The 24,608-nt window shown below is 51.3% G+C and overlaps 2 protein-coding genes and 1 pseudogene across 8 annotated transcripts in view; 1 reads left to right on the top strand and 2 right to left on the bottom strand.

Moving 5' to 3' along the window:
- Nucleotides 1-3,196: 3,196 nt before the first annotated feature.
- Nucleotides 3,197-3,543, bottom strand: LOC101706484 (protein lin-52 homolog pseudogene; annotated as a pseudogene).
- A 650-nt stretch (nucleotides 3,544-4,193) lies between these two features.
- Fpgs (folylpolyglutamate synthase) lies at nucleotides 4,194-23,321 on the top strand. 7 transcript variants are annotated; one of them, XM_021261996.2, is made up of 15 exons: nucleotides 4,194-4,542; nucleotides 14,942-15,070; nucleotides 15,152-15,205; nucleotides 15,287-15,351; nucleotides 17,574-17,688; nucleotides 17,798-17,875; nucleotides 18,005-18,066; nucleotides 18,172-18,274; nucleotides 18,707-18,784; nucleotides 19,001-19,148; nucleotides 19,237-19,326; nucleotides 20,005-20,155; nucleotides 20,277-20,352; nucleotides 21,039-21,105; nucleotides 22,520-23,321. In XM_021261996.2, exons 1-15 carry the CDS (start codon nucleotides 4,486-4,488, stop codon nucleotides 22,921-22,923), a joined length of 1,677 nt encoding a protein of 558 aa, XP_021117655.1. In that variant the 5' UTR covers nucleotides 4,194-4,485; the 3' UTR covers nucleotides 22,924-23,321. The 7 variants fall into 7 exon arrangements, with proteins under 7 accessions (XP_021117655.1, XP_004849360.1, XP_004849356.1 ...); XM_004849303.3 differs by having other exon boundaries at nucleotides 4,246-4,275; XM_004849299.3 differs by lacking the exon at nucleotides 4,194-4,542 and adding an exon at nucleotides 12,609-13,512.
- Eng (endoglin) overlaps nucleotides 23,287-24,608 on the bottom strand; it is a 31,135-nt gene continuing 29,813 nt past the window's right edge. Inside the window, exon 15 of the mRNA XM_004849306.4 lies at nucleotides 23,287-24,594. Coding sequence (XP_004849363.2) covers nucleotides 24,470-24,594 — 125 coding nt within the window. The 3' untranslated portion in view covers nucleotides 23,287-24,469. The remainder of the gene's footprint in view (nucleotides 24,595-24,608) is intronic.

Here is a 24,608-nt window from a genome sequence, read left to right as displayed (position 1 = left end):
GAGGGCTTCCATACAAGTTTTTTGTTATTGTTTTGTGGTATTGGGGATTGAGCCCAGGTCTTTCACACTGAGCTACGATTGCAGCCCTTTTTATTTTTGTTTTGTGGCAGGGTCTCACTAAGTTGCCCAGGCTGGGCTGGAATTTAGGATCCTCCACCCTCACCCTCACAGAGTGCTGGGATTATAGGTGTGTAACCATCACATCTATAGCCTAGATTTGGTTTTTTTGCAGTGCTCAGGATGGAACCCTCAGGATGGAACCCGGGCCTTGTTCCATGGTACACAGAGCTACACTCCCATGGTTGGTATTCTTGACCCTGTAATTCCACTCAACATACAATTTTTAGAATGATTGAACAGTGAGAGTCTATTATCCCATTCATTCCCCACCACAACCTTACTTTATTTTTATTAGTACATGTTTGGCGTGAATAATGATTATGTTCCTCGGGGAGCTGGGTATTGTGGCACATGCCTGTAATCCTAGCACTCAGGAGGCTGAGGCAGGAGGATCAATGCAAATTTGAGGCCAACCTGGGCTACATAATGAGTTCAAGGCCAGCCTGAATTAACAATATTCTGTCTCAAAAAGCCAAAAAACCCCACTTCTTGGCCTTTTGGCTAAGATCAAGCATATCAAAAAGCGAAAAAAAAAAACAAAAAAAAACTTGGGGAGCTGGTACATGTACATAACAATCTTAATTCCTTTTATGATCCTTTTGCTGCTTCTCCCCCCAAAACCATATTTATTTATATATATATATATGAATATACTTTTTCTTTGCAGTACTGGGGATTAAACCCAGAGCTTTTGCACTAAGCTGGATTCCCAGCTCTTTAAATTTTGAAACAGGGTCTGGCTAAGTTGCCCAGGCTGCCCTTGAACTTTCGATCATCCTGCCTCACCCTCCTGAGTAGTTGGGATCACAGGCATGTGCCACTGCCCCTGGCTACACCATATTAAAACAACCAAAGCAACCCCTAAACCCTGGAGCTACTTACTGTCTCCCAGTTCACCCTGACCCCCTTCCTCAGGCCCCCTAAAGAGGAGCTGGGACCCAGCCCCAAACCCTGGTGTGACATGGGCATTGCAACCGTCTGTGGAGGGAGCACGGGGCACAAAAAAGTACCCAGCTTAGGCCCCAGCCCTGATAGTGGCCAGCACGTGCAGGTCTCTGAAACAGCCAAGTTGAGCCCGGGAAGGCCAGACAGGTGACAGGCTGGGAAACGGAAAGCTCTTTACTGGCTCATTTCCATGTGTTTTTGTTTTTTGTGGGGGTTTTTGTTTTTGTTGAGGCAGGTTCTCCCTTTGTAGTTCAGGCTGGCCCTGAGCTCACTATGTGGCCCATGCTGTCCTCAAACTCCTGGCAATTCTCCTGCCTCAGCCTCCCGAGTGCTGGGATTACAGGCATATACCACCACGCCCAGCCATTTCTATGTGTTGTTGTTTTTTTCCTTTGAGAAAAAACCCTCCTATAAAAGGGACATATTTATTATGAGGACATCATATACAAGGTACAATCCTCCAGTAGCCTAAAATACACATGCACACTGTACATAAATTTATATTGTCAATATAAAAATACATCATCAACATTTCTAAGGACAACAAATACGAACCCAATAAATATTGCAGTTCTAAAACTTACATTAAGTGCTGGTGAATAAGATGACAGATATTGAAGGCAGAGGCCAAAGCAGATTAGAGAACCAACTCTTGGCTTCCGGTTTCAGATTTGACTGGCTTGGGGGAGGTATCCAGTATTCTCCATGTACTTCTCAATTCCCCAAACACTTCACAGTGCCTGACAGCATCAACTTTCAAAGACACAAGGAAGAAAAATTCTGTATTATGGCACTAATTTGGGTCACCTTCACACACGCCCACACATGTACTCTGACTGCATTTAGGGAGATCAAACACCGTCCATCATAAGCTTGATTAAGGCCTCTACACCTGACCCTTTCAGAGAGCACACCTGCGAGAGTATTTTCCTTCTCACAATCATCCTTTGTGTCCTGTGCTTATTTTTTTTTCTTTCAAAAATTGAAATTGAGGGGCTGGGGATTTAGCTCAGTGGTTCTGCTGCCAGCCTCACAAGCACAAGGTCCTGAGTTCCATCCCCAGTACCAAAAAAAGTGAAATTGTATGGATGGTCAGAAGGCCCAAATAAGAGAAAAACCAAAAATTAGCTCTAGCATGGGAAATGCACAAATGTCAGAAAATGGTCAAAGAATCAGTGGTTAAGCTAGAGTTCGGTGCCTTAGCGGACACTCAAGACCACAAATTGGCTACAGATTTCCTGTGTCTCAACATTGGACTCCCCACAGGGATAAGGTACTTCATGTCCTTCTCAAAACATGCATTACTGATTTTACCTATGGGTGAGCTTTTCAGTTTTGGTTTTGTTTTTTTTCGGTACCGGGACTCAAACTCAGGACCTTGGCACTTGTGAGGCAGGCATGGCACCACTGAGCTAAATCCCTGGCCCTAGCTTTTCAGGGTTTTTTTTTTGTACCAGGGATCGAACTCAGGTCCTTGTGCTTGCACAGCAGTTGGTGAAACCAGTGAGCTAAATCCCCGGCCCAGGTTTTTTTTTGTACAGGGGATTGAACTCCGGACCTTGCTCCTGCCTCAAAAACGGTGGAACCACTGAGCTAAATCCCAGGCCCTCTCTTCAGGTTTTAATGGACACATAACTGGGGAAGAACTCCGTGCGAAGTTGTGTGTAGGTCGGGAAATTCTTTCTGTTTTGGGTGTGTGGGGGGTGTTTCTGCCATTTGGGGTAAGGATCTCCTGCATGCCGTGATGGAGACAAGGGGAACAGAATGTTGTCTCCATCCCACAGCACACACTAGGTTCACTAGGGACTCTAGTTTTCATTCAAATGGGAACTCCCACAAACCATGCCCTTTCCCTGTCAGGCCATACTGACTTGTACTTAAATCTCTAACAGACAATTCAGTGCAGTCAGCATGGGCCTTTTGCTCTTCAAGCTACTGAGGAATCTCCTGGCCTGGAGTCAGACCTGGAAAGTGCGGAAATGGATGGCAATGAGGGTGGGACTGTCATGAGAAGGGCAGGACTTTATTTATTTATTTTATTTTTTGGTACTGGGGATCAAACTTGGGTCCTTGCCCTTGTGGGGCAGGGGCAGAACCACTGAGCTAAATCCCCGGCCTGAGGGTAGGATTTCTACGTCTTGGACTTCTCTAGCATGTTGAGGAACTTCCCTCGTGTTGTCTCTCTGGACTCATCCAGCCCCAGCTGATAGGCCGGGTTCTTTAGGCCTTTACCTTCTCCATCAAATTAGCTGTCATGAGGCTTCCCAGTTCTTTGAACATATCAACGTCATCACGTTCTATTTCAGCCATCCACTTAGGTGGAGAAGTAGTAATAGGACTTTTGGAGGAAGCTGCAAACTCAGCAACACCTGGCAATTCTGGCTGAATATCTGGTGAGGCACAATCAAGTTTTTTGAAACTTAGCAAAGATGCTTCCAGATCTGTCCAGTCTGTGGGAGATGCTATCTTCTAACCCATGTCATGTGACCGTGGCCTCTGTGTGTGTGTGTGTGTGTGTGTGTGTGTGTGTTTCTTGTACTGAGGATCCAACTCAGGACCTTGTGCCTTCTAGGCAGGCAGCAGCACCACTGAGCTAATTCCCCAGCCCCTCCATGTGTTGTTTGTTTGTTTTTGGTGCCGGGGATTGAACTCTTGAACTCGGGTCCTTGTGAACTTGGGTCCTTGCCCTTGCACAGCAGGTGACAAAACCACTGAGCTAAATCCCCAGCCCCCCTCCATGTGTTTTTGATGTTATCCTGCCCTGCAGGCTGGGGACTATGTTCTGTGTCCTGTTGTCTTTTTCGTTCTTTTTATTTTTGAGACAGAGTCTCACTGTCTAGTTGAGACTGGCCTTGAACTTACTCACTATGTAACCCGCGCTGGCCTCATACTCAAAGTGATCCTCCTGCCTCCGTTTCCAGAGTGCTGGGAGTACAGGTGTGGGCCACCATGCCCTGCTATAGGAATCTTATAGAATAAGAAGGCAAAGAAATGAAATGTTATCCTGAAACCCACCAAAGGTCTGGAAATCTCCCAGACACACCCCTTCCACCTCCACCCCCTCCCGCTGTTCACCTTTGACCTCCACCCAGTTGTTATTTAACCTCAGGGTGGTTCTGAGTAGCCCTGCAGTCCCATAGATACTGCCCATACCCACCAGCCAGCCGAGTTTCCGGGGCTGATCCCAGGTTGAGGATGGGAACCTATCAGGTATACCCTTCCCCCACCACCTGGGTCTCCAGTCCCAGGAGGTAAGGGAGGCCCGGGAGGCCCCACTTCCCCTCCCCCTCTTGCTCAGCTACCCCACAGCAGGCAAAGCTGGCTCGGTGGAGGTGAGTTCTGTGCCCCACAGGAAACTGAGGGATGAAAGGCGCCAGGTCCCTGCCTGTGTCCTCAGTGGCTGAGAAGTGAGAAGCGACCATGGAGTGGCAAGCCCTGTCTGGTTGTCCTTTCCCAGCCAGAACAACCTCCTTCCAGGTAGGAGAGCCGGTGGTCCTGGGCAGTCACCTGGCTCACTAAGCCTTTCTTTTTTTTGTTTTGTTTTTTGAGACAGGGTCTTGCTATGTTTGTTCAAGGTCTTCCTGGCTTTGAATTCACTATGTAGCCCAGGCAGGCCTTGAACTCTCAGTGATCCTCCTGCCTCAGCTTTCCGTGCACTTGATGGGAGCACAGGCATGCGCCTCCACGCCTGGCTAACCCTGACTCAGTGTCCTGGGCCTGGCACCTCCTCAGTCAGTTGCATCACAGGACGGCTCATCAGAGAACATGCCCCAGAGGAGTGGGGACTTGTCCAGGGACACGTGGTGGGTTATTTTTCTAGCCAGGGCCTAACCGGGGGCAGGGGGCATTGGCATTTCATGGGGCCACTCGCCAGCTGTGGGGCCTCTGGCTGAAGCAAGAGCCAGTTCAAGTGCAGAGCACCATTGGGCAAATAACTCCAGTCACCCAACAAGGCACACACCAGGTGGGGTCAGAGACCAGGAATGACCTGGGGTGGAGCCATGATCTTGTCCATGAGTAAGCTGCTTTTGCTGTTTGGCTCTGGTCACTGCTGAGAAACGGGGCTCAGGACACAACCTTCCTTGAAGATGCACATGTTATAGCTTCAGCACAATGCAGATGTTTAGAAAGAACTCACACTGACTGTTATTTAGGAAAATCTAGGTTAAAAGCCAGCATGCATTTGCCTGTAATCCCAGCACTCTGGGAGGCTGAGGCAGGAGTATTCCAAGTATCAGCCCAGCCTTGGCAATTTAATAAATTAGTGAGATCCTGTCTCAAACAATAAAATGAGGGCCCGGGGATTTAGCTCAGTGGTTTTGCCGCCTGCTGTGCAAGCGCAAGGACCCGAGTTCGATCCCTGGTATCAAAAAAAAAAAAAAGAAATGGAAAAAAAAGAAAAGTGAAAAGTAAAAGAAGGAAAAAGTTGAGTGTGGTGGCACACTCCTATAAATCCCAGGACTGGGGAGGCTGAGGCAGGAGGATCCACACAAGTTCCAGGCCAGTCTGGGGTATATAGTTTAAGATCAGCCTGAACTACATAGTGACACCCTGTTTCAAAAAACAAATGAAAAAAAAAAGAAGGAAAGCAAAAAAAAAAAAAAAATAGAAAGCCCACATCACAAATTAAAATCCTAGCCAGGAATTTCCAAGCTGGATCAAAAGAACTAAATCAGTTGGAGCTGGGTTTGAGCCAAATCCTTGGTCTGCTGCTTGCTAGCAAGTGATTCCTCTCTGCTCAGCTGCCTCTCCTGTAGATAGGGTACTGCCCCTGCCCCACATGGCATGGCACCAGGTCTAGAGGAAGGGTGCTTGGAGGTGAGATAAATTGGAAAAACAATTTCACATTTATTTATTTTGGTTGTTTGAGACAGGTTTTGGCTATGTAGTTGAGGCTGTCCTTGAACTCACTGTGTAGCCAAGGCTCGCCTCCCCCAGTGATTGTCCTGCCTCAGCCTCCCCTGTGCTGGGATTACAGGTGTGTGCCACCATTTGCAGCACTTACCTGATCTTCTATGTGTGGTATCTGTTTTGTGAAGTTGGGTGTGCTGGTATTTGGCACATATTTCTGTTTGTTTGTTTGTTTATTTTGAGACAGTCTTGCTATGTAGCCCAGGCTGGCCTCCAACTCTGGTGATACTCCTGCCTCAGCCTCCTGGGTGCTAGGATCATCAGCATGTGTCACCACACCTGGTTGTGTTTATAATTATTATCTCTTGTTGGGATTATCCCCTTCACTAATCTGTAGTGACATTTTTTTGCCTCTTCTAATCAGTGGCATTGTTGGTCTTATTGTCTCTTTCTAGGATATCCTTGAGAAATTTCTGGAATGCATGTTTGGTGGTCACAAATTTCTTGAGGTGCTCTTTGGCATGGAAAGATCTTATTTCTCCATCAAGTTTGAAAGACAACTTGGCAGGGTATATTAGTCTGGGTTGAAAGTTGTTTTCTTTTAGGGCTTGAAATACTTTACTCCAAACTTTCCTAGGATTTAAAAGTCTGTGTAGAGAAATCTGCTGTAGTTCTAATGAGTTTACCTTTGGAAGTCATTTGTTACTTTTTTCTAACAGTTTGTAAGATTTTGTCCTTCTGTTGAACATTCGGAATTTTTACTATGATAGTTGTAGAGAAGTGTTGCTCTGATTGTGTCTATTTGGGTTTCTATATCTGCATGTTAAAGTCTTTCCCTTTACTTGAAAATGTTTCAGCTATTACTTCTATGAGCAGGTTTTTTATGTCATTTGTGATGTCTCCTGATTTTTCACTAATTCCAATTAATCTTAGTCTTCTTTGAATCATCTAGCAGCTGTTGGATCTGTTTCCCATATTCTTCCCCCCCCACCCCCGTATTTGATTGTTTTGTTTTTGAGACAGGTCTTACTCTGTCACCCAAGCTGGCCTTGAACTCAGTTTCTCCTACCTCAGCCTCCCAAGTGCTGGGATTACAGGCATGAGCCACCATGCCTAGCTTCGTATTGTTTTTAAAGTATCCCTGAGTATATGATCACACACATCAGCCTTATTTTCTAGTTCTGAAACTCTGACCTCACATTGGTCACATTTGCTGCCCAAACTTTTCAACAGAATTTTTTATCTTCTGGATTTCTGTTTGGTACCTTTACATAGACTCTAATTCTTTCCAAAAGAATTATTGATCATTTTATTTTATCTATTTAGTTATGTCATCTTTGAGCTCACCAAGCACCTTATTGATCTGTTTTTATTTATTTGTTTGTTTATGCTGGGGTTTATAGTTGATTATAGTGGAAAAACTTTGTTTTCAGTATGTCAAACTCTTTAGTCAATGTCTGCTCTCCAGGGATGTGTTATAGGCTGTAGGCATGGCTCACCATAGGCCTTTGCCTCTGTCTCAAAATCTGACCCTCTGTTAATTTGGGCATGGGAAGGTGCAGTATAATTGGCCCAGCACCCAGTTCTCAGAAAAATGAACCAGAGTATTGTTTTGTTTTGTTTTGTTTTTTGGTACCAGGGATCAAACTCGGGACCTTGCACTTGCCGCCGGAACCACTGAGCTAAATCCCAGGCCCAAACCAGAGTATTGTTGTTGACACAAAGACAAACCAGACAGTGACATACAGTAAAAGCAACATCTATGCCGTGCTGGCAAAAGCAACAAAATCAGCAACAAGAATAGAGTCAAACTGGGTATTGATTGAGATACCATCAGAACCAAAAAAGCTACTATTATGCCAGTCTTACAGCAGAAAAGAGGTCTGTACTTACACTACAGACATAAAGACAAGCCAGATAGCAACGTACCATAAATATCTACTAAATGTACCAACTATATCACCATTAACAATAGAAAAGTTAAAGATTAATAAAGCATAACAGTAATACTAGTAAAGGTAGAGGGAGTGGGGAAGGAGAAATGAAAGAAGTAAAATTTTTATTTTAGTACTGGGCATGGAACTCAGGTCCTTCCGTTTGCGAGGCAGGCGGCAGAACCGCTGAGCTAAATCCCTGGCCCACTGAAAGAAGTAAAATTTGAAAAGAAAAGCAAGATGAGATAGAAGTGAACAAACAAGAAAAGAAAAACAGCAAAATAAAGAAGAAAAAAAGAAAAATGCCTACACATCCCATGAAGAAAACAGAAATGAGTACAAAAACATTTCTCTATGTGTGTGTTTTGTTTTGTTTTTTGTTTTTGTGTTTTTGAGACAGGGTCTTGCTGTGTAGTTCAGGCTGGCTAGTGGTGATCCTCCTGCCTCAGGCTTCCGAGTGCTAGGGTTACATGGTGCGCCTGGCTTCTCTGTGTTGAATGAGTGGTTTCTTTGCAGGGTCTGTCATATTGGAACCCACCAGCTAGTGGTCGCTGCTAAGACCTCGTTTGTTTTCACCATCATTTTGTGTGTGTGTGAATGCTGAATCCCACCTGGCCTCTTCTGCTGGGTATGGTCAGTCACCACCCTCAGGCTCTATTTACTCCATCCACTTCCAGTTTCCATATCTTTCCGTGCACCCCAATGCATGGCTTTCTCTGCTAGCTCTATGGCCTGTGGCTTGTGAGGTGGCCCCCTGCTCCAGAGACCGCTCTGTCCATACACCCAGGCCATGACAACTGTCCAAGCTGATGTGAATCCCTGGTCGTGTTGGCTGTTGGAGCAAACATGCCACCGAGCTCTGTGTAAAATGTAGGCAGCAGGGTGAGAGGCCAGGCAGTTTGAAGCACTTAATCCCAGGACTTTCACACCCAGCCCTTTCCAAAAGCCACACACAACCAGCATGGCTTCTCAACTTGCAGGGTGGGACCCCTGTATCCTTTCTGGTCTAGGCTTAAACTTTTCCAGGGGTCTATGTCTAGCCCATGCCCTCTCTGCAAATGTCTCTTGTGGTCGTCTCCCACTCAGTCACTGTGGTAAGGTGGCCCCAGAAACTCTGAAGTGTAGTTGGTCTGTCTTAACCCTATCCTGAAATGGCTCCTGATAGAACATTCTCAAACATGGGGGCCACTGCACTGGATTTCTTCTCCGAATCTAGCTTTCCATGCAAAAGGAATCACTTTCAGAGTAAAACTGCCTGCTATTTTTGGAGTTTACATAACCAGGGGCTTTGGGGGGGGGGCGGTGCTAGTCCTGCTGTCCTGGTCCATTGTTTCTGCCTGGAGTTGCCAACCCTCTGGGGCTGACCTTGTGTCTGTGGAGCCTGGTCCCCTCCCTGGGCGCTGGGTTCAGCTTTCCTTCTTTTCTCTGTTCTGTTGTGCCAGCTCAACAGCTCTTCCTGTCAGCTCTTTCCTGGTTCCCAAAGACCTACTTTTTTCTTCACCAACTTGTTGTTTTCCAGGTCCCTCCATTCCAGATCCCGGAGAGGCTGTGTTTTGCTGCTGGTCTTTTCTTTGTTATTTTTTTGAACTTTCTTCTGTTCTGTTCTGTTCTGTTCTTTTTCTTTGTGGTATTAGAGATCTAACCCAGGTCCTCATGCCTGCTAGGCAAGTACTCTATCACTGAGCCACATTTCTGCCTTTTTATTAAAAAAAATTTTGTTGTTGTTTTTGGTGGGGGATTGAACTCAGGTCCTTGCCTTTGCAGGGCAGGCGGTGGCACCACTGAGCTAAATCCCCAGCCCTATTTTTTATTTTATTTTTTTGGTACCAGGGTTTGAACTCGGGTCCTTGGCTTTCGAGGCAGGCAGCAGAACCACTGAGCTAAATCCCTGGCCCTGCTGGCCCTATTTTTTAAATTTTGAGACAGGGTCTCACTAAGTTTCCTAGGTTGGCCTTGAACTTGCAATTCTGCCTCAGCAGCTAAGGTAGCTGGGATTTACAGTCTTATGCCACCACACCCAGGCTTCAGTTTCCTTCTTCTTCTTTTTTCTTTTGTTTATTTTTTTGAGACAGGGTCTCACTATGTATCCCAGGCTGGTCTCCAGCCCCGGGGTTATCCTCCTGCCACAGCCTTGAGTGCTGCGATTACAGGCCTGCACCACCACGCCCGGCTTCAGTTTCCTTTATTATTATTTTATTCTTTCAGTTTCCTTCTTTAGTTCCCTCTCAGCCCCTGTACTGGGCTGAGTACACCACATTGCCTTTCCCCACAGAGTCCCTAGACTCCAGTGTAGGGCCCAGCACAGAGCCAGTTTCTTACCAGATGAATAAATGGATAAATGAGCAATTCCCTTTCTTGGGGGAATAAGGGGTAAAGCAGGATCCTCAGATGCCCTTTAGTTGTGGCTCCAGCCTCCTCCCACCCCACATTCACCTGTGGATCAGCCCTTCCCTGCCCCCGACTTTCTTTTCTTTTCTCTCACGACAATGACTTTATTCCTGTTGTCTTCCTGGGAGGGATAACAGGATGCCTTCACCCGCCACAGCCCAGCCGTTCCTGGCAGGTGTATGATGAAAGTCCCTTTGATTTTTCCTTACATTTTGTGCAATCCTGGGGATTGAATTCAGGGCTTTCACACTGAGGTACATCCCCAGCCCTTTTAATTTTTTTTTTCGTTTTGACACATGGCCTCGCTTAGTCGGTAAGTTATTCAGGCTGGACTGGAACTTGTGGGCCTCAGCCTCCCATAGTGCTGGAATTATGGGCAGGTACCTTTATACTTCTATTTCCTTCCACAAACATCTGTGGCTTTTCTCGTAAGAAGCTGTCATATAAAGTAGGTGAATGGACTGTAAAGGAAAAACAAATGGCTTTTAAATATGAGAAAACGTAAGCTGGGCATGGTGTAAGCCCAACACTCTGGAGGCTGAGGCAGGAGGATCACTGCAAGTTCATTGCCAATCTGGGCTCCATAGTGAGTTCTAGGCCAGCCTGAACTTCATAGTAATGTCTCCAAAACAAAAGAAAGAAAAAGTGTTCCACCTCCATAACTGCCTTGAGACCCACCCCCCTCATTGGCAAGTGCAGTCTGGGTCTGAGGAAAAGGAAATGCTGGCCCATGCCCTGCTGGAGGGGGAGAAACCAGCACCGCCTCTGAGGAGCACAGTGGGGCAATAGGTATGAAAATGTCACATGCCACTGGCCTTTGACCTGTAATTGCACTTCTTGGAATTGATTCTCTGGTTTTGCGCACAGAGGGAAGAAACAATGAGGGTAAAACATCACTGGGTACAGCATGGCTTGTGATGGCAAAATACTGGAAAGCACCGAAACATCCCTCCCTAGGAGACCAGCCCAATATACAATAGTAGTTCCACACCACGGAGCACTGGAGCTTCAGGAAAACAAATTAGCCTGGCACAGTGCCATGTACTTACAAACCCAGCACTCAGGAGGGTGGGGCTGCAGAATTGCAGGGCAGGGCTAGCCTGGGCAACTTAACAAGCTCCAGTCTCAAAAGAAAAATATAAAGGGAAGTAGCTCAGCTCCAGGGTTCTATCTCCAGTACCATAAATGAAAAAAAAAAAAGCCAAGGAGTCAGCTCATAGTCCAAAATAAGGTCCTATATATAAAGGTCTGTAGAGGTCATGGGGTGTAGCCCAGTGGTAAAGCTCTTACCTAGCATGTGTGAGGCCCTGGGTTGGTAGCTCAATCTAAGGCCTTGGGTTCAACCTCCAGCACTACCCCTAAAAAGTTTATGAAGAAAGTATAGCACAGGCTCACCTATCTACCCATGGTCTCGCTATCTGTGAGTGTGAAAAGGAGACAGACCCTCAGGGAGGCCACATGGCCACTAAAGACCTGAACTTGTGGCAACTTGGGGGGGTGAGGGTGGGAAAAAGGACTGGGCCCAGAGTTCAAATGCTGCTTTTGTGACTTGGGCGTTTACCTTTACTCCTCTGTGCCCCCGGTTTCCTTCCCCTTACACAGGATGGTGACCACACTGACACCTGCTTCCTAGGGTCCCTGTGAGGACAGGGTGAGCAACTGTGTGCCAGTAGTGTTTATAGCACACTCTACTCCACAGAGAGGATACTACGCAGTTTCCTACATAAATATCTAAAAGGGTCTCACTATGTATCCCAGGCTGGCCTGAACTCACAGTGATCTTCCTGCCTCAGTCTCCCGAGTGCTGGGATTACAGGTGTGTAATTATAGCTGGGTAAGAAAGTAAGATGCAGAAAATATCACCTGCATTGACTTGATAGCTGTGTAGGTGAGTCTGTGATTTCATGAGCGTAGAAAATGACAGGACACCAGAGATTTAGCTCAGTGGTTTTGCCGACTGCTGTGCAAGCCCAAGGACCCAAGTTCGAACCCCAGACCAAAAAAAAAAAGAAAGAAAATGACAGGACACATACTCAGATTAGCCATGAAGGAAGAGTGTGTGTGTGTGTGTGTGTGTGTGTGTGTGTGTGTGTTGGGAGCTGCCGAGTGAGCAAAAGAAAGATGTTCAAAGCTTCTTATAATCATGTTAATGCAGCTTTGACATGATGCAAACGTGTGTACAGAAAGTTACAACAGTTAAAAAGTGGAAACCAAGAGAAGAAAGTATCTCTCCCTCGCTATGGGAGCCAGGGCGGGGCAGCGACCAGTGTGTAAATAGTAGAATCCAGCTAGGGACAGAATCGTCTGCTCCCCACACATCAGTTGTTTATTTAGGAATCAAACAATCTCTTTAAAATTTTTCTTGGGATTTATTTATTTATGAGACAGGAGCTGGCCGGCCTGGAATTCAAAAGTCTCCCGCCTCAGCCTCCCTAGTGCTGCGATCACACGCCATACCACCACGCCCAGGCTTTCAAACAATCTGATAATGCCCAGTGCAGGGAAGAGGGAGGTATTGCAATCCCATTAGTCATTTGGCAGATTGATTGCCCGTTATCTGAGGGGTTTTCCCTAGCAGGTTTACAATACCTCTTCCCTACTTGGGGCCTCCACTGTTAAAAAGATTTCTCCAGGCTCCCTTTTCACGCTAGCACAAATGGGGGTCCTCTTCATCCATCGGTAGAAAAGACGGTAGGAAAGATTACTGTCCCGGTTCCCAGCTGACCCTCAGATCCATTCTCCACACAGCAGCAGCCCCAGGGAGCTTCCAAAGTGCCAATCTGGTCATGGCTTTCCTCCAAAAAGCCAAGTTAATGTCAGTCACATTTTCTCCAAATTCCTTCCCGGGTCACCGGGCCTGCTGGATCAGCATCCTGGCAGTAGGGGGCAGCCACGTGGAACCAGCTCCCGGAGTGCCCACTTCTCTCTGCAATCACTGTTTTCCTCTCACAGTTCCCTCCCTTTGCTTGGAAGCCTCTGGTCGCACCCTACGGGTCTCAGCTGTGATGTCGCGACCTCTTTATGTCAGCTGTGCCCTTCTATCCTGGCTCAGGGCTGGTTCAGGCCTAGACCAGGGGCTGAGGGATGCTGACTATGCCTGGCTAGTTTTGGGCCGAAGGGTCTAGGGAGGATGGCGACGAAAAGAGCGCGTATCCCTTTAAAAGGAGAGAGGAGTCTCTGGAGAGCGGCCCGCACAAGCACGGCGGTACAGCAGGGCAGCCCAGCCACCTGCCCCTCACAAAGATGGCCCCCACGAAGGCGCAGGCTCTTATTGGTGAGGGTGGGGGTCTTGGGCGGCGCTGGTTGGTGGAGGGCAGGGGCGTGGCAAAGCTGGGCGGGGCGGGCGGGCTCCTCCCGCGCTGGCCTATCTCGCCGCCGCACCAAGACTATGTCGAGGGCGCGGAACCGCCTGCGCATGGCTCTGTCCCTGGTAGCTGTTTCTACGCGTGGTGCAACGACCGAGGTCTCGGCGCGGCGGGGATTGGGTGTGCGGCCGGCGCCGCAGGAGCCGGGCATGGAGTATCAGGTACCCGGCCAGGCGGTGACACGTGGGCCGGGCCTGGGGCGCGCAGCATCCGGGCTCCGCCAGCTCTTTGGGGAACCGGGAGACCTGGGCTGGGGGAGTCTGGGGGGAGGATCTTGGGGTCGGGGGGAGGGGACAGGGACCAGGAAGTTGGGCCCGGAATCTGGGAACACTGAGGCTGCAGTGTCCCGCGCTGCTGATAGGTAGCAGTGGTCCAGAGGTTCGGTTGGGTTCAGAAGTTCCGGTGACCACGGAATCTGAACCCGGCAGTGCAGAGTTGAGAGAGAAGGAGAGGAAGGAATTCTGAGTTCGGACTTGAAAGATCCAGGGATTTAGATTTGGGGGTGGAGTCCCAGCATTCAGAAGGTTACGGATCTAAATGCCTGGAACTGGGGAGTGGGCCGGAGCCTGGCGCTAAGGACCAAGAATCTGGGAACAGTATGTCTGCAGCTGCTGTGCCAGGCGCCAATTGCCGGAGTCCGGAACCTAATACCTGCCAGGCAGGTGCCGCTGGTTTTGAGGGAGGGGGGAAGGACCTCCAACCAGCCGTGAGGCCCCGAGAGCAAGAGAAGTGGGACCCAGTCCTGGGGGAAACAAACCGAACTTCCTGTCCCTCCACTGGCGTTTCCTGAGGCTGTATACACCTGCCTCTTTGGCTAGAGTCCTAAGCACACCCTCCTCCCTCGGAGCCTCCTCCTCTTCCTTTCTCCGGTTGCTTTAATTAAAGCAGCCGTTAAAAAAAAAAAAAGCAGCCGTTCACAGAGTAAGAATGTGGAACCCCAGATTCTCAGGCTTGGGCATAGAAGCCCCAGGTATTCCAGAATTTTTAAGTCCCCAGCCTTCCGGGGTTCTGGCCTGAGCCCAGTAAGGGCCCAGCATTATCAGTGGAGGGAATGAGGGGGAAGGCTCAGGAGGTAAAGCCTGGGAGCTGGAGCAGGAAGCAGTGCTAGCTCCCTTAGTCTTGCCACCTTCTTGCCTGGCACTCCCTGGGTGGGGCTGAATGGCCCCAGGCTCCTATCTTTGCCAGAGCTGGAAAGATGCCATTGCTCGCTCCCCATTGCTCAGCCTGTAGGCTGGGGCAGGGCAGCAGGGCTGGGGCTCTGGCCTGGCTGCTGGTGTGTTGGGTGCCTCTGAGGACTCTTGGCCAGCTAACCTGCCCCACGGGGACTGGTTATTGTAGGATGCAGTGCGCACACTCAACACCCTGCAGACCAATGCTAGTTACCTGGAGCAGGTGAAGCGCCAGCGGGGTGACCCCCAGAAGCAGCTGGAAGCCATGGAGCTGTTCCTGGCACGGAGCGGGCTTCAGGTAAGGTAGGGAGGGCCAGTGACCCTCTGACCGCATCTCTCTGAGTCTTGTGGCTGAGGTGGGCTCATCTCTCTGTCCCAGGTGGAGGACTTGGACCGGCTGAACATCATTCATGTCACTGGGACCAAGGGGAAGGTGAGGGGTAGGACCCAGGGCTCGGGTCCACTGGGCAGGCTGGAGGGTGGCACCTGCCCACACGGTGCCTTTCCCCTGCAGGGTTCTACCTGTGCCTTCACAGAGTGCATCCTCCGGAATTACGGCCTGAAGACCGGATTCTTTAGGTACTGAGTTGGTGGGGGCATGTCTCTGACCTCTCTGGAGCACTGTGACCCTCGGCCACCCAGGGGGGTCACTGTCTCTATGCAGTGTTTATTCATTCAACAAAGATATTATAGCCCAAGTTGAGAGCAGTCATTAGTTTTCATAATGAAAAAACTATTGGGAACATGATAGTACCTTGAATGTGTGAGGTAAATACATGGCTGGCACAGTCAGACGTCTTTTTATTAATTTAGATTCCACATAAAATCTTTAAGCCAAACAGACCTTTTTTCAGTTAGAATGTCTTTGCTATAAGGAGCAGAAACCTAGCTTGGAAGCGTTTAAAGATGAAGGGAAAGCCTGATGTGGTGGTGCACACTTTTTATACCAGCACCGAGGCTGAGGCAGAAGGATTGCTATGAGTTCAAGGCCAGCCTGAACTATGAGACACTGTCTCCAAAAAAAAAAAAAAAGAAAGTAATATAATGATGTTCATGTCAAGGTCTCCAGAGGGCCGGGGTTTCAGAGCTCTGCTAGCCTTAGTTTAGCTGCTAACCTGGAGGCAGCGCCCCCTGTTGGTGGCACTCAGACATCAAGATTACCACATGGGGGACCTGGATGGAGGTGGAACCCAGTGCCTGTCCTCAGTGCACATCTGTCTGCCCTAAACTGGTCACTTGTAAAACCAAAGGATTAATCTAGTGGTTATTTCCTCAGGACTTGTCCTCAGGGTTGGAGTATTTAAGACTTTTGCTTCTTTTATTTTATCATTTTTTTGTCGGTTTTTTGGGGGGAGAGGGCATTTAAACCCAGGTCTTTTTCACTGAGCTGCATACCCAACCCTTTTTAAAAATGAAAAAACATTAAAAAAAAAAAAAACCAGGGTGGTCACATGGCTAAGTTCCCCAGGCTGGCCTTGAATTTATGATCCTCCTGCCTCAGCCTCCTAGAATGTTGAGATTACAGGCATGCACATACCTGGATTTTCAAGGATTTTTTGGCAATGCTGGGGACCAAACCCTGGGCCTCATAACTAGGCAAGTGCTCTACTGCTGAGCTCCATCCCTGGCCTTTATTTTACCAGGTGGATTGGCCCACCTCTAAGCATCTGAAACCAGCCCAGGTCATTCAGGCCAGTGTGTTTTCCTTCAGCAGTTCTTTGTTTAAAATAAAGGGAGAGAAGGCGTCCAGAAGGGAGGATCTTTGAGGATTCAAATGTAGCCTTGGGCTGCTTAACAACATTCTTAGAAATGTGTCCTTATGCGATTTTGTTGTGTGAATATCACAGAGGGAGCTGATGCGCCCTTAGATGGCTACGGTGTCACTAGGTGACATAACCCTGTGGGGGTTATACATGTGATCATACATGTGGTCTGTTACTGACCAAAAGATTATCATGTGCCAGGTGTGGTGGCGTATTCTGTCATCCCAGCACTCAGGAGGCTGAGGCAGGATTGCTGAGAGTTTGAGGCCACCCTGGGCTCCCTGGTGAGTTCAAGCCCAGCCTGGACTGCGTAGTGAGACCCCATCTCAACCCCCCTGTAGGTTATTATGGGACACATGACTGTATAAGGCAATAGTCTGTCTTCTAAGATAATTTTTTGGTGTGTGAATTATCCTAACTGCTGATTTGAGCACATGAGGCCTTGCGGGCAACCCCAGGATTCCTCCTGAACCAGCAGAAGGGCCCTTGACTTGAGGACTGAAGACAGAGGGACATTGTGGGCGAATGTTAGCAGAGTGACGTATCACTGTGTAACAGGGAAAGCAGGGAACTCTGGGAGCCCAGAGAACATGCTAGGCCATCTTGTGGCTGAGAGTCTTTCCTCCTTTCTGGAGGGGGATTTCTGGTTTTGTTCTGTTTTTTTCCTGAGACAAGGTCTCGCTTTGTGTCCAGGCTGGCCTTGAACTGACTTTGTACCCCAGGCTGGCCTCGAACTTATGGCAGTCCTTCTGCCTCTGCCTCCCAAGTGCTGGGATTACAGGTGTGCACCACCATGCCCGACTGTTCTTTTTTTTTGAGACAAGGTCTCGCTATATAGTTTAGGCTGTTCTTGAACTCAGTATGTAGCCCAGGCTGGTCTGGAACTTGTGATCCTCCTGCCTCAGCCTCCTGAGTGCTAGGATTACAGCCATGCACCACCATGTCTGGCTGGGAGGGGGTGTTTCTTAGTTGAGCCTCGGGAAGGATTTCTGCAGGGGCTTGGGGAGGGAGTCCTGATGACCCCAGGTCTCCCGGCAGCTCTCCCCACCTGGTGCAGGTGCGTGAGCGGATCCGCATCAATGGGCAGCCCATCAGGCCTGAGCTCTTCACCAAGCACTTCTGGCGCCTCTACCGTCGGCTGGAGGAGACCAAGGTGCGCGCGCCACAGGGCTGGCGGGTAGACAGGGCGGGGCACTGCCGGTGCCAGGACCCCATTGCTCCAGCGCAGGGGCTGCAGACCCTGACATGTTCCTGTGCCACAGGATGGCAGCTGTGTGTCCATGCCCGCCTACTTCCGCTTCCTCACGCTCATGGCCTTCCACGTCTTCCTCCAAGAGAAGGTGCGTAGCGTGCCCACTCCCGATCCCTCACCTGAGGCCTTGGGGATGGCAGCCTCTGAAGGCTGGGGCTCCTGCCCCCTGGTGGCACCCAGGTACCCTTCCCCTGCCATGCAGTGTGGCTTCCTGCAGGTGGACCTGGCGGTGGTGGAAGTTGGCATAGGCGGGGCTTACGACTGCACCAACATTATCAGGTGAGGGCAGTTGCCTGGGGACAGGAGAGGGGTCAGGAGCCAGGCCTTACCTGCTGCCTGGTGGCTCAAGGCGCGAGGGCACCATGGCCCTTTTGTCATCTACAGGAAGCCTGTAGTGTGCGGAGTGTCCTCTCTTGGCATCGACCACACCAGCCTTCTGGGGGACACGGTGGAGAAGATTGCATGGCAGAAGGGAGGCATCTTTAAGGTGACCAGGCAGGCTGGGGAGGGGAGGGCAAGGACACCTCGCACTGGGGCGGGCCCGACTGTGTCCTGACTCAGAATGAGGTCTTGAGGTCCTGGCCATCAGCAGAGCCTGGGTTCTTTTTTGTTTGTTTTATTTTTGTTCTTCAAGACAGTCTTGCCAAGTAGTAGTTCAGGCTAGCCTTGAACTCACTATGGAGCCCAGGCTGACCTTGACTTCATGGTGATCCTCCTGCCTCAGCCTCCTAAATGCTGAGATTACAGGCACGAGGCACCATGTCTGGCCCAGAGTCTGAGTTCCTGTTCTTGCTGCACTGTGTGGTGTGGTTGCAGCAAAGTTGAACTCCTCTCTGGCCTCAGTTTCCCCACTGAAATATGAAGAGAGGATTCAGGTCCCTTGGCTACCCCTGCCTCACCCTCCCTGGCCTGCCCACAGCCTGGCGTTCCTGCCTTTACGGTGCTGCAGCCGGAAGGTCCCCTGGCAGTGCTGAGGGAGCGTGCCCAGCAGATTTCAGTGAGTTCCATTGGACGGGGTGGGAGAGGCGCTTTCTCGTTGGCCCTTTGCTCATCCGTGCAGCGAGGGAGCTGGGGCAGCCGCTTGGCCCCTGGAGCCCATCTTGGTTCTGGAACCAGGGCACAGTGGGCTCTGGTGGGTAGGTAGTGACGGGAGGGCCACGTGGCCAACGAGGTGGTGGCAGCTCTGCTGAGAGCCGCTGCCCGGTTCCCCCAGTGCCCTCTTTACCTGTGCCCACCACTGGAAGCCCTGGAGGAAGGGGGACCAACGCTGACCCTGGGCCTGGAGGGCGAGCACCAGAGGTCCAATGCGGCCTTGGCTTTACAGCTGGCCCACTGCTGGCTGCAGCAGCAGGGGCACCAGGGTGAGTAGTTGCCGGGGGCAGCAGGTGGGCAGTGTGCAGGGAGGCGTCCTCAGGGGACCCTGAGCATGCTGGGCCTTGCACCCCGCAGACCTCGGGGAGCTGAAGATGTCCAGGCCGAGCGTCCCCTGCCAGCTGCCCCTGGCCCCGGTGTTCCAGCCCACGTCCCACATGCGGCATGGTGAGTGGGGCCTGCCCAGCCAGGACAACCCCCTGCTCTCCAAGGTTTCCTTTGGTTTCCTGAGTGGGACGGGGCGGGGGCGGGGAGCAGTTCAAGGTGGTGCCTATGGGTCACCACACCTCCCTGACTTTGACTTCCGAAATCTGTCCAAGCCTCAGTTTCCCCAATTGCCAAATGGGATGATGGTGGGACCCACTGTTAAGCTCTGTTGTAAGGTCTCCGTGAGATGCCAAACTAGGGTGCTGAGCCCAGAGCCTGGAGGATGTAGGGTGTAGTGTCCCACCTGTGAGCACGGCCATCCCAGTCATTGTCTGTAGAAGTGATGGCGCTGCCACGTTTCTTACCCCTCCCAAAGCTCTCTGCACATGGTTGGTGCTCATGTTGTTAGACCCTTCAGCAGGTGGTTTCTGTGTGCCCACTGTGTGCCAAGTCTGCTGTCAGAGCAGCTGAGAGCTCAGGGCTCTCAGGCTGTCACATGGGACAATACATGACAGCAGCCCCCTCAGCGTGGCCTGGTGGATTCCACCCAGTGAGGCAGTCTGAGCTCCGATCAGCTCCGATCAGCTCCGATCTCAGTGACTGGGCTGAGGGGATTCTCAGAGTGGGCAGCCTGCTCTGCAGAGTGGAGGACTGGGGCAGGAGAGCGTCCTCCAGCACTGCCTTGCCCACCCCCACCAGGGCTTCAGGACACGGAGTGGCCGGGCCGGACACAGGTGCTGCAGCACGGGCCCCTCACCTGGTACCTGGACGGTGCTCACACCACCAGCAGCATGCAGGCCTGTGTGCGCTGGTTCCGCCAGGTGCTGCAGTGCAACCAGAGGCCCCCCAGGTGTGCATCAGGTTGAGGGGAGCCCACAGGGAGGGGCCTACTGGGAAGCTCGAGATGGGCTGGAGTGGACCAGTGGGGAGGGCAGCACCCCTCTGACCCCCTTCCCTGTCCCCTGGTGCAGTGGGCCTGAAGTGCGGGTCTTGCTCTTCAACTCCACTGGGGACAGGGACTCCTCAGCCCTGCTGAAGCTGCTACAGGTGAGGCCTCAGCTGAGGGGGTGGGTGCCAGGGAGCCCAGCAGCCCTGTCCTGGCTGTGCGGCCCCCAGCAGGGGCCTGATTCCCTTTCCCCTGAATGGTCCTGGCAGTGTCCTCTGGGGTTAGGGATGGCCACGTGGTGGGTGAAGGTGCAGGCTCAACACCCACGTGGCCTGTCCCTTTAGCCCCTGTCCCATCATGGGATGAGATGGCCTTTTCCTGAGCCTTGGATTGCAACTCCATGAGAGGGGCTGCCCCTAAGGGACCTGCTTCAAGTTTGGTTTAAGGAGTCACTGGGCTTTAAGGCATAAAGAGACCCTTTACAGAGTGGGGAAACTGAGGCTGCTGTAGGCTAAGAGGGTGGAAGTAGCTTCTGGGGACTGTCTCCCATGTCACAGACCAGGAAGCTGAGGCTGTTCATACCAGAGCTTGTCCCTGCGCAGAGCCCTTTCCCCAGTATAGATTTGGGGCCAGGCCCAGCTGGGCAACCTTAAGGAAGTGTACCCCAGGCCCAGCCTCTGCTCCCGCATCTGTACAGAGGCTGTACCTTTGCTGCCCAGGACCGGGCCAGGCAGGGTACACCGAGGCAAGGGCTGGAAGCTGCAGTATTGCTGTAGTCTAGGGCGGGGGCTGTGGGCATTTGGAAGTCAGAATAGGGGTATCTGACCCCACGTCCTTGGCCTTCTAGCCCTGCCAGTTTGACTATGCTGTCTTCTGCCCCAACCTCACGGAGGTGTCATCCACAGGCAATGCAGGTGAGGGGTGACACGTGTGGCCCCTGGGTGTCAGCAGGGGGCTGAGGAGCCCGAGGTGGGTGTTCTGTGGTGATGGGAGGGCTTCCAAACTGCAGCTCTGGCTAGGAGGCTGATTAGTTTTATTGTACAAATACCCTCTGGTACATTTTGAATTTTGTGGTGCAGTACTGAAAAAAATAACCAAAAAATGGTTATTGAACTCAATTTTATGAGGTTTGACCAGGATTTCCCTTAAATGAAATAGAGCTGACATGGTAAGGCATGCCTGTGGTCCAGCACTCTGGGAGGCTGAGGCAGGAGGGTCAGAAGTTTGAGCTCAGCCTGGGTAACTTAGTGACTTAGCAGGACCCTGGCTCAAAAGAAAAATAAGAAAGAGCTGAGGATGTAGCTCAGTTAGTGCAAAGACCCTGGTAAATTCTTACTACTGCAAAAACAAACAAACGGAAAACCAAGAAATAGAGTAGAATAGGAAATACCAGTGTGCATTACACAAAGGAAGGGTAGATAGTGTTTGCTGATGATTCTGTTCCAGAATATATGTCATGGGTTGTAATATAAAATTTATTTTATACTGTGCATCATGTTGAAAAAAAAAAACAAGTTTGAGATAATGTCAAAATTACAGGGGCCAGGGACGTAGCTCAGTGGTGCCACACCTACCTAACAGGTGCAAGGTCCTGAGTTCTATCCCCAGTACCAGAAAAAAAATCTACATACAAAATAATAGATCCACAGGCCCCACATCAACTATCTGGGGAGAGTTCTGGAATGAATATATATAAAATGGTTTGTTTTTTTGAGACAGGATCTTGCTGTGTAGTTCAGGCTGGCCTTGAACTTGCAGTGGTCCTCCTGCCTCAGCCTCCTGAGTGCTGAGGTTACAGGTGTATGCCATCATGCCCAGCTGGAAACTAGATGTGTGTGTGTGTGTGTGTGTGTGTGTGTGTGTGTGTATTTTTTGGGGGGGTACCAGGGATCGAACTGAGGACTTTGTGCTTATGAGGCAGGTGCGGTGCCACTGAGCTAAATCCCCAGCCCTGGAATCTCTCTCTGTATATTTTTTGTTTGTTTGTTTGTTTTGGTACTGGAGATCGAACTTGGGATCTTGCGCTTGTGCAGCAGCCACTGGAACCACTAAGCTAAATCCCTGGCCCTAGAATCTATATTTTTAAACAGCCTCCCAGAAATACATAAGCCCAACTGGACTGGACACTCAGCTCACAGCTGATGACAGTAGGGTCTGGCTCTACCTCCCAGACCTTGGGCAAGTAGCTTCAGTTTCCTCATTGTGTCCACTGTGGGGAGCTGTAGCAGAGCCTAACGATGCAATGTGTGGAAAAGCCTGGTGCACCAGCCTTTCTCCTCGCTCGTCCCCTGCCCCCGTGGCTGACCCGCCTGTCCCCGTGCCCTGCAGACCAGCAGAACTTCACAGTGACGCTGGACCAGATGCTGATCCGCTGCCTGGACCACCAGCGGCACTGGAGCCACCTGGACAAGGAGCAGGACGGCCCCGACCTCTGGGGCCCCCCACAGCCCAGCAGGCCTGCGCCCTTGTTGCTGGCACCTCACCCACCCCACCCCTGCATTGCCAGCTCCCTGGTCTTCAGCTGCGTCTCCCATGCCTTGCAGTGGATCAGCCAAGGCCGAGACCCTGTCTTCCAGCCACCCCATCCCCCAAAGAGCCTCCTCTCCCACCCCACAGCAACCAGCGGGGCCAGCGTCCTCCAGGAGGCTGCTGCCATCCACGTGCTGGTCACCGGCAGCCTGCACCTGGTGGGCAGTGTCCTCAAGCTACTAGAGCCCTCCCTGTCCCAGTAGCCATGGCCACAGGCGGGGTGGGAGGTGGGAGCCTCCCGCACCCACCCTCCCTTCTTGCCACGGACTTGTGCCAGGTGCCTTTCAGGTTCTGCTTTCCCACATCTGCCAGGCTTGGGCATGGACTGGGGCTGGGAGAGGACACCATTGTCTGAGCTCTGTGCCTTGGCCTCTCTTCCTCCCAGCCCAGCCCGCTTCACCCCTGCCACCTCATCACCACCTGGCTTGGGCCCAGCTTGTCGTGTGAGCGGCCTGGCCAGGCTCTGGGTCCTGCTGTGTGTTGAGTGATGGATTTCCTCCTCCCAGCGCCTTCTGGGAAAGGAGAGGGCCCCTGCCTGGGACACCCTGGGGACAGCAAAGCTGGAGTAAATTAAAGGCTTTTAATTTTATTTTTAAAGAAATTGCAACATCTGATTGATCTTCATTTCTGGTCCCCTCATCAGACAATTAGGGTTTGGGGGCACAGCAAGTATAGGAACTGGAATGGGCGGAGAGAGCCCTGGCCATGTGGCCTTGGACAACCCCTTCCCTCCTGCAGAGCCTCAGGTGGCCTGGCTGTGGCGCCAGAAAACTGGGCCCAGGGCTGTTGGCCATACACCTCGCACTGCTTTGCAGACCTCGCTGAGACCAAGAATTGGACTACGGGGGACCAGTAGCTGGCTTTGAGAAAGCCGCAGGAGCTGCTAGTCACACAGCCAGTAAGTGGCAGGTCCTGAATTGGAACCAGAGCAGTTGGGGGCCTATTTTGAACCGTAGTGGGAGTGTGGACAGGGCCTCCTGTGTTTGTTTCATCACACCCTTGGTCCCACGGGCATACCACCGAGTGAGCAAGCAGTAGGAGTAATTTAATCCGCACATGCTGTGCCCTGGCCACTTGGTATGTTCAGGATGCCACACCTGTCACGAGGCCAGAGCAGCACTCTTCTGTGCACCCCTCCTGAGAGCCCCCCTTCACCCAGCCCAGGTTGGCATGGGATTCATGTCTGATTTATTGATGATGGGTATAAAGGGGTGGGCCCAGGACGAGGGGCCTGGTCACTCTCTGCCTGATGGGCCGGGAAGCGGTCTCCATGTGCCCCTCGGGGCTCCCAGGCCGGGTACCAATCAGCTTCCGTTTCCCCATCACAGTCGTGCCAGTGCAGGTGTGGAAACCGGCTGGACTTCGAACCTCCCACCCAGTGCAGATCCCCAGTGCTCCGTCTGGGTTCAAAGGGCAAGGCCCCAAGTGTGTACAGCGATGTGAACACAGAGGACAGTGGTCTCTCTCTGTGGTCCTGGGCAGCTGTGTCCTAGAGGCCCTGGGTTTGAAGGTTCTGTGCAGTGGGGTGGGGGGGACCCCGAGTTGATCCAGGCTGGTGCCCCTGCTGGCAGCTGGCCTCTGGGAGCCAGGTGGGAGGTGGGGGAGCAGAGGGCATGCTCAGTCCATGGTTGCGGCGAGGTGCTAGGGTCCTGGGATGAGCTCCTGAATAGTGGGTCCCAGCCAGGGGCTGCACAGCATCTCCTGATGGGTGAGGGCTGGCTGGGGGGCCCTAGAGCTCCGGGCCAGGCACTACGCCATGCTGCTGGTGGAGCAGGGGGTGCTCTGGGTGCTCCCGATGCTGTGGTTGGTGCTGCTGCTCTCGGAAGAGGCTGGGGCAGCCACCGACACCACGGGCTCCCGCTTGCCAGGGGGATCTGGAGGTGGGGTC

This window comes from Heterocephalus glaber, unplaced genomic scaffold, assembly GCF_053883595.1.
Source record: "Heterocephalus glaber isolate CG9 unplaced genomic scaffold, H.glaber_assembly_v1.0 deba00001479, whole genome shotgun sequence".
NCBI lineage: Eukaryota > Metazoa > Chordata > Mammalia > Rodentia > Bathyergidae > Heterocephalus > Heterocephalus glaber.
The sequence above is the reverse complement of the archived record's forward strand: the minus strand, read 5'-3'. Positions and strand labels throughout refer to the sequence as shown.

Excerpts from the sequence above, each read along its gene's own strand:
- Fpgs (XM_004849299.3), top strand. The coding sequence starts at position 13,369 with ATGGCGACGAAAAGAGCGCGTATCCCTTTAAAAGGAGAGAGGAGTCTC. Across the intron at positions 15,071-15,151 it reads TGGCACGGAGCGGGCTTCAG|GTGGAGGACTTGGACCGGCT; the intron begins GTAAGGTAGGGA and ends TCTCTGTCCCAG. Across the intron at positions 20,353-21,038 it reads CCCTGCTGAAGCTGCTACAG|CCCTGCCAGTTTGACTATGC; the intron begins GTGAGGCCTCAG and ends TTGGCCTTCTAG.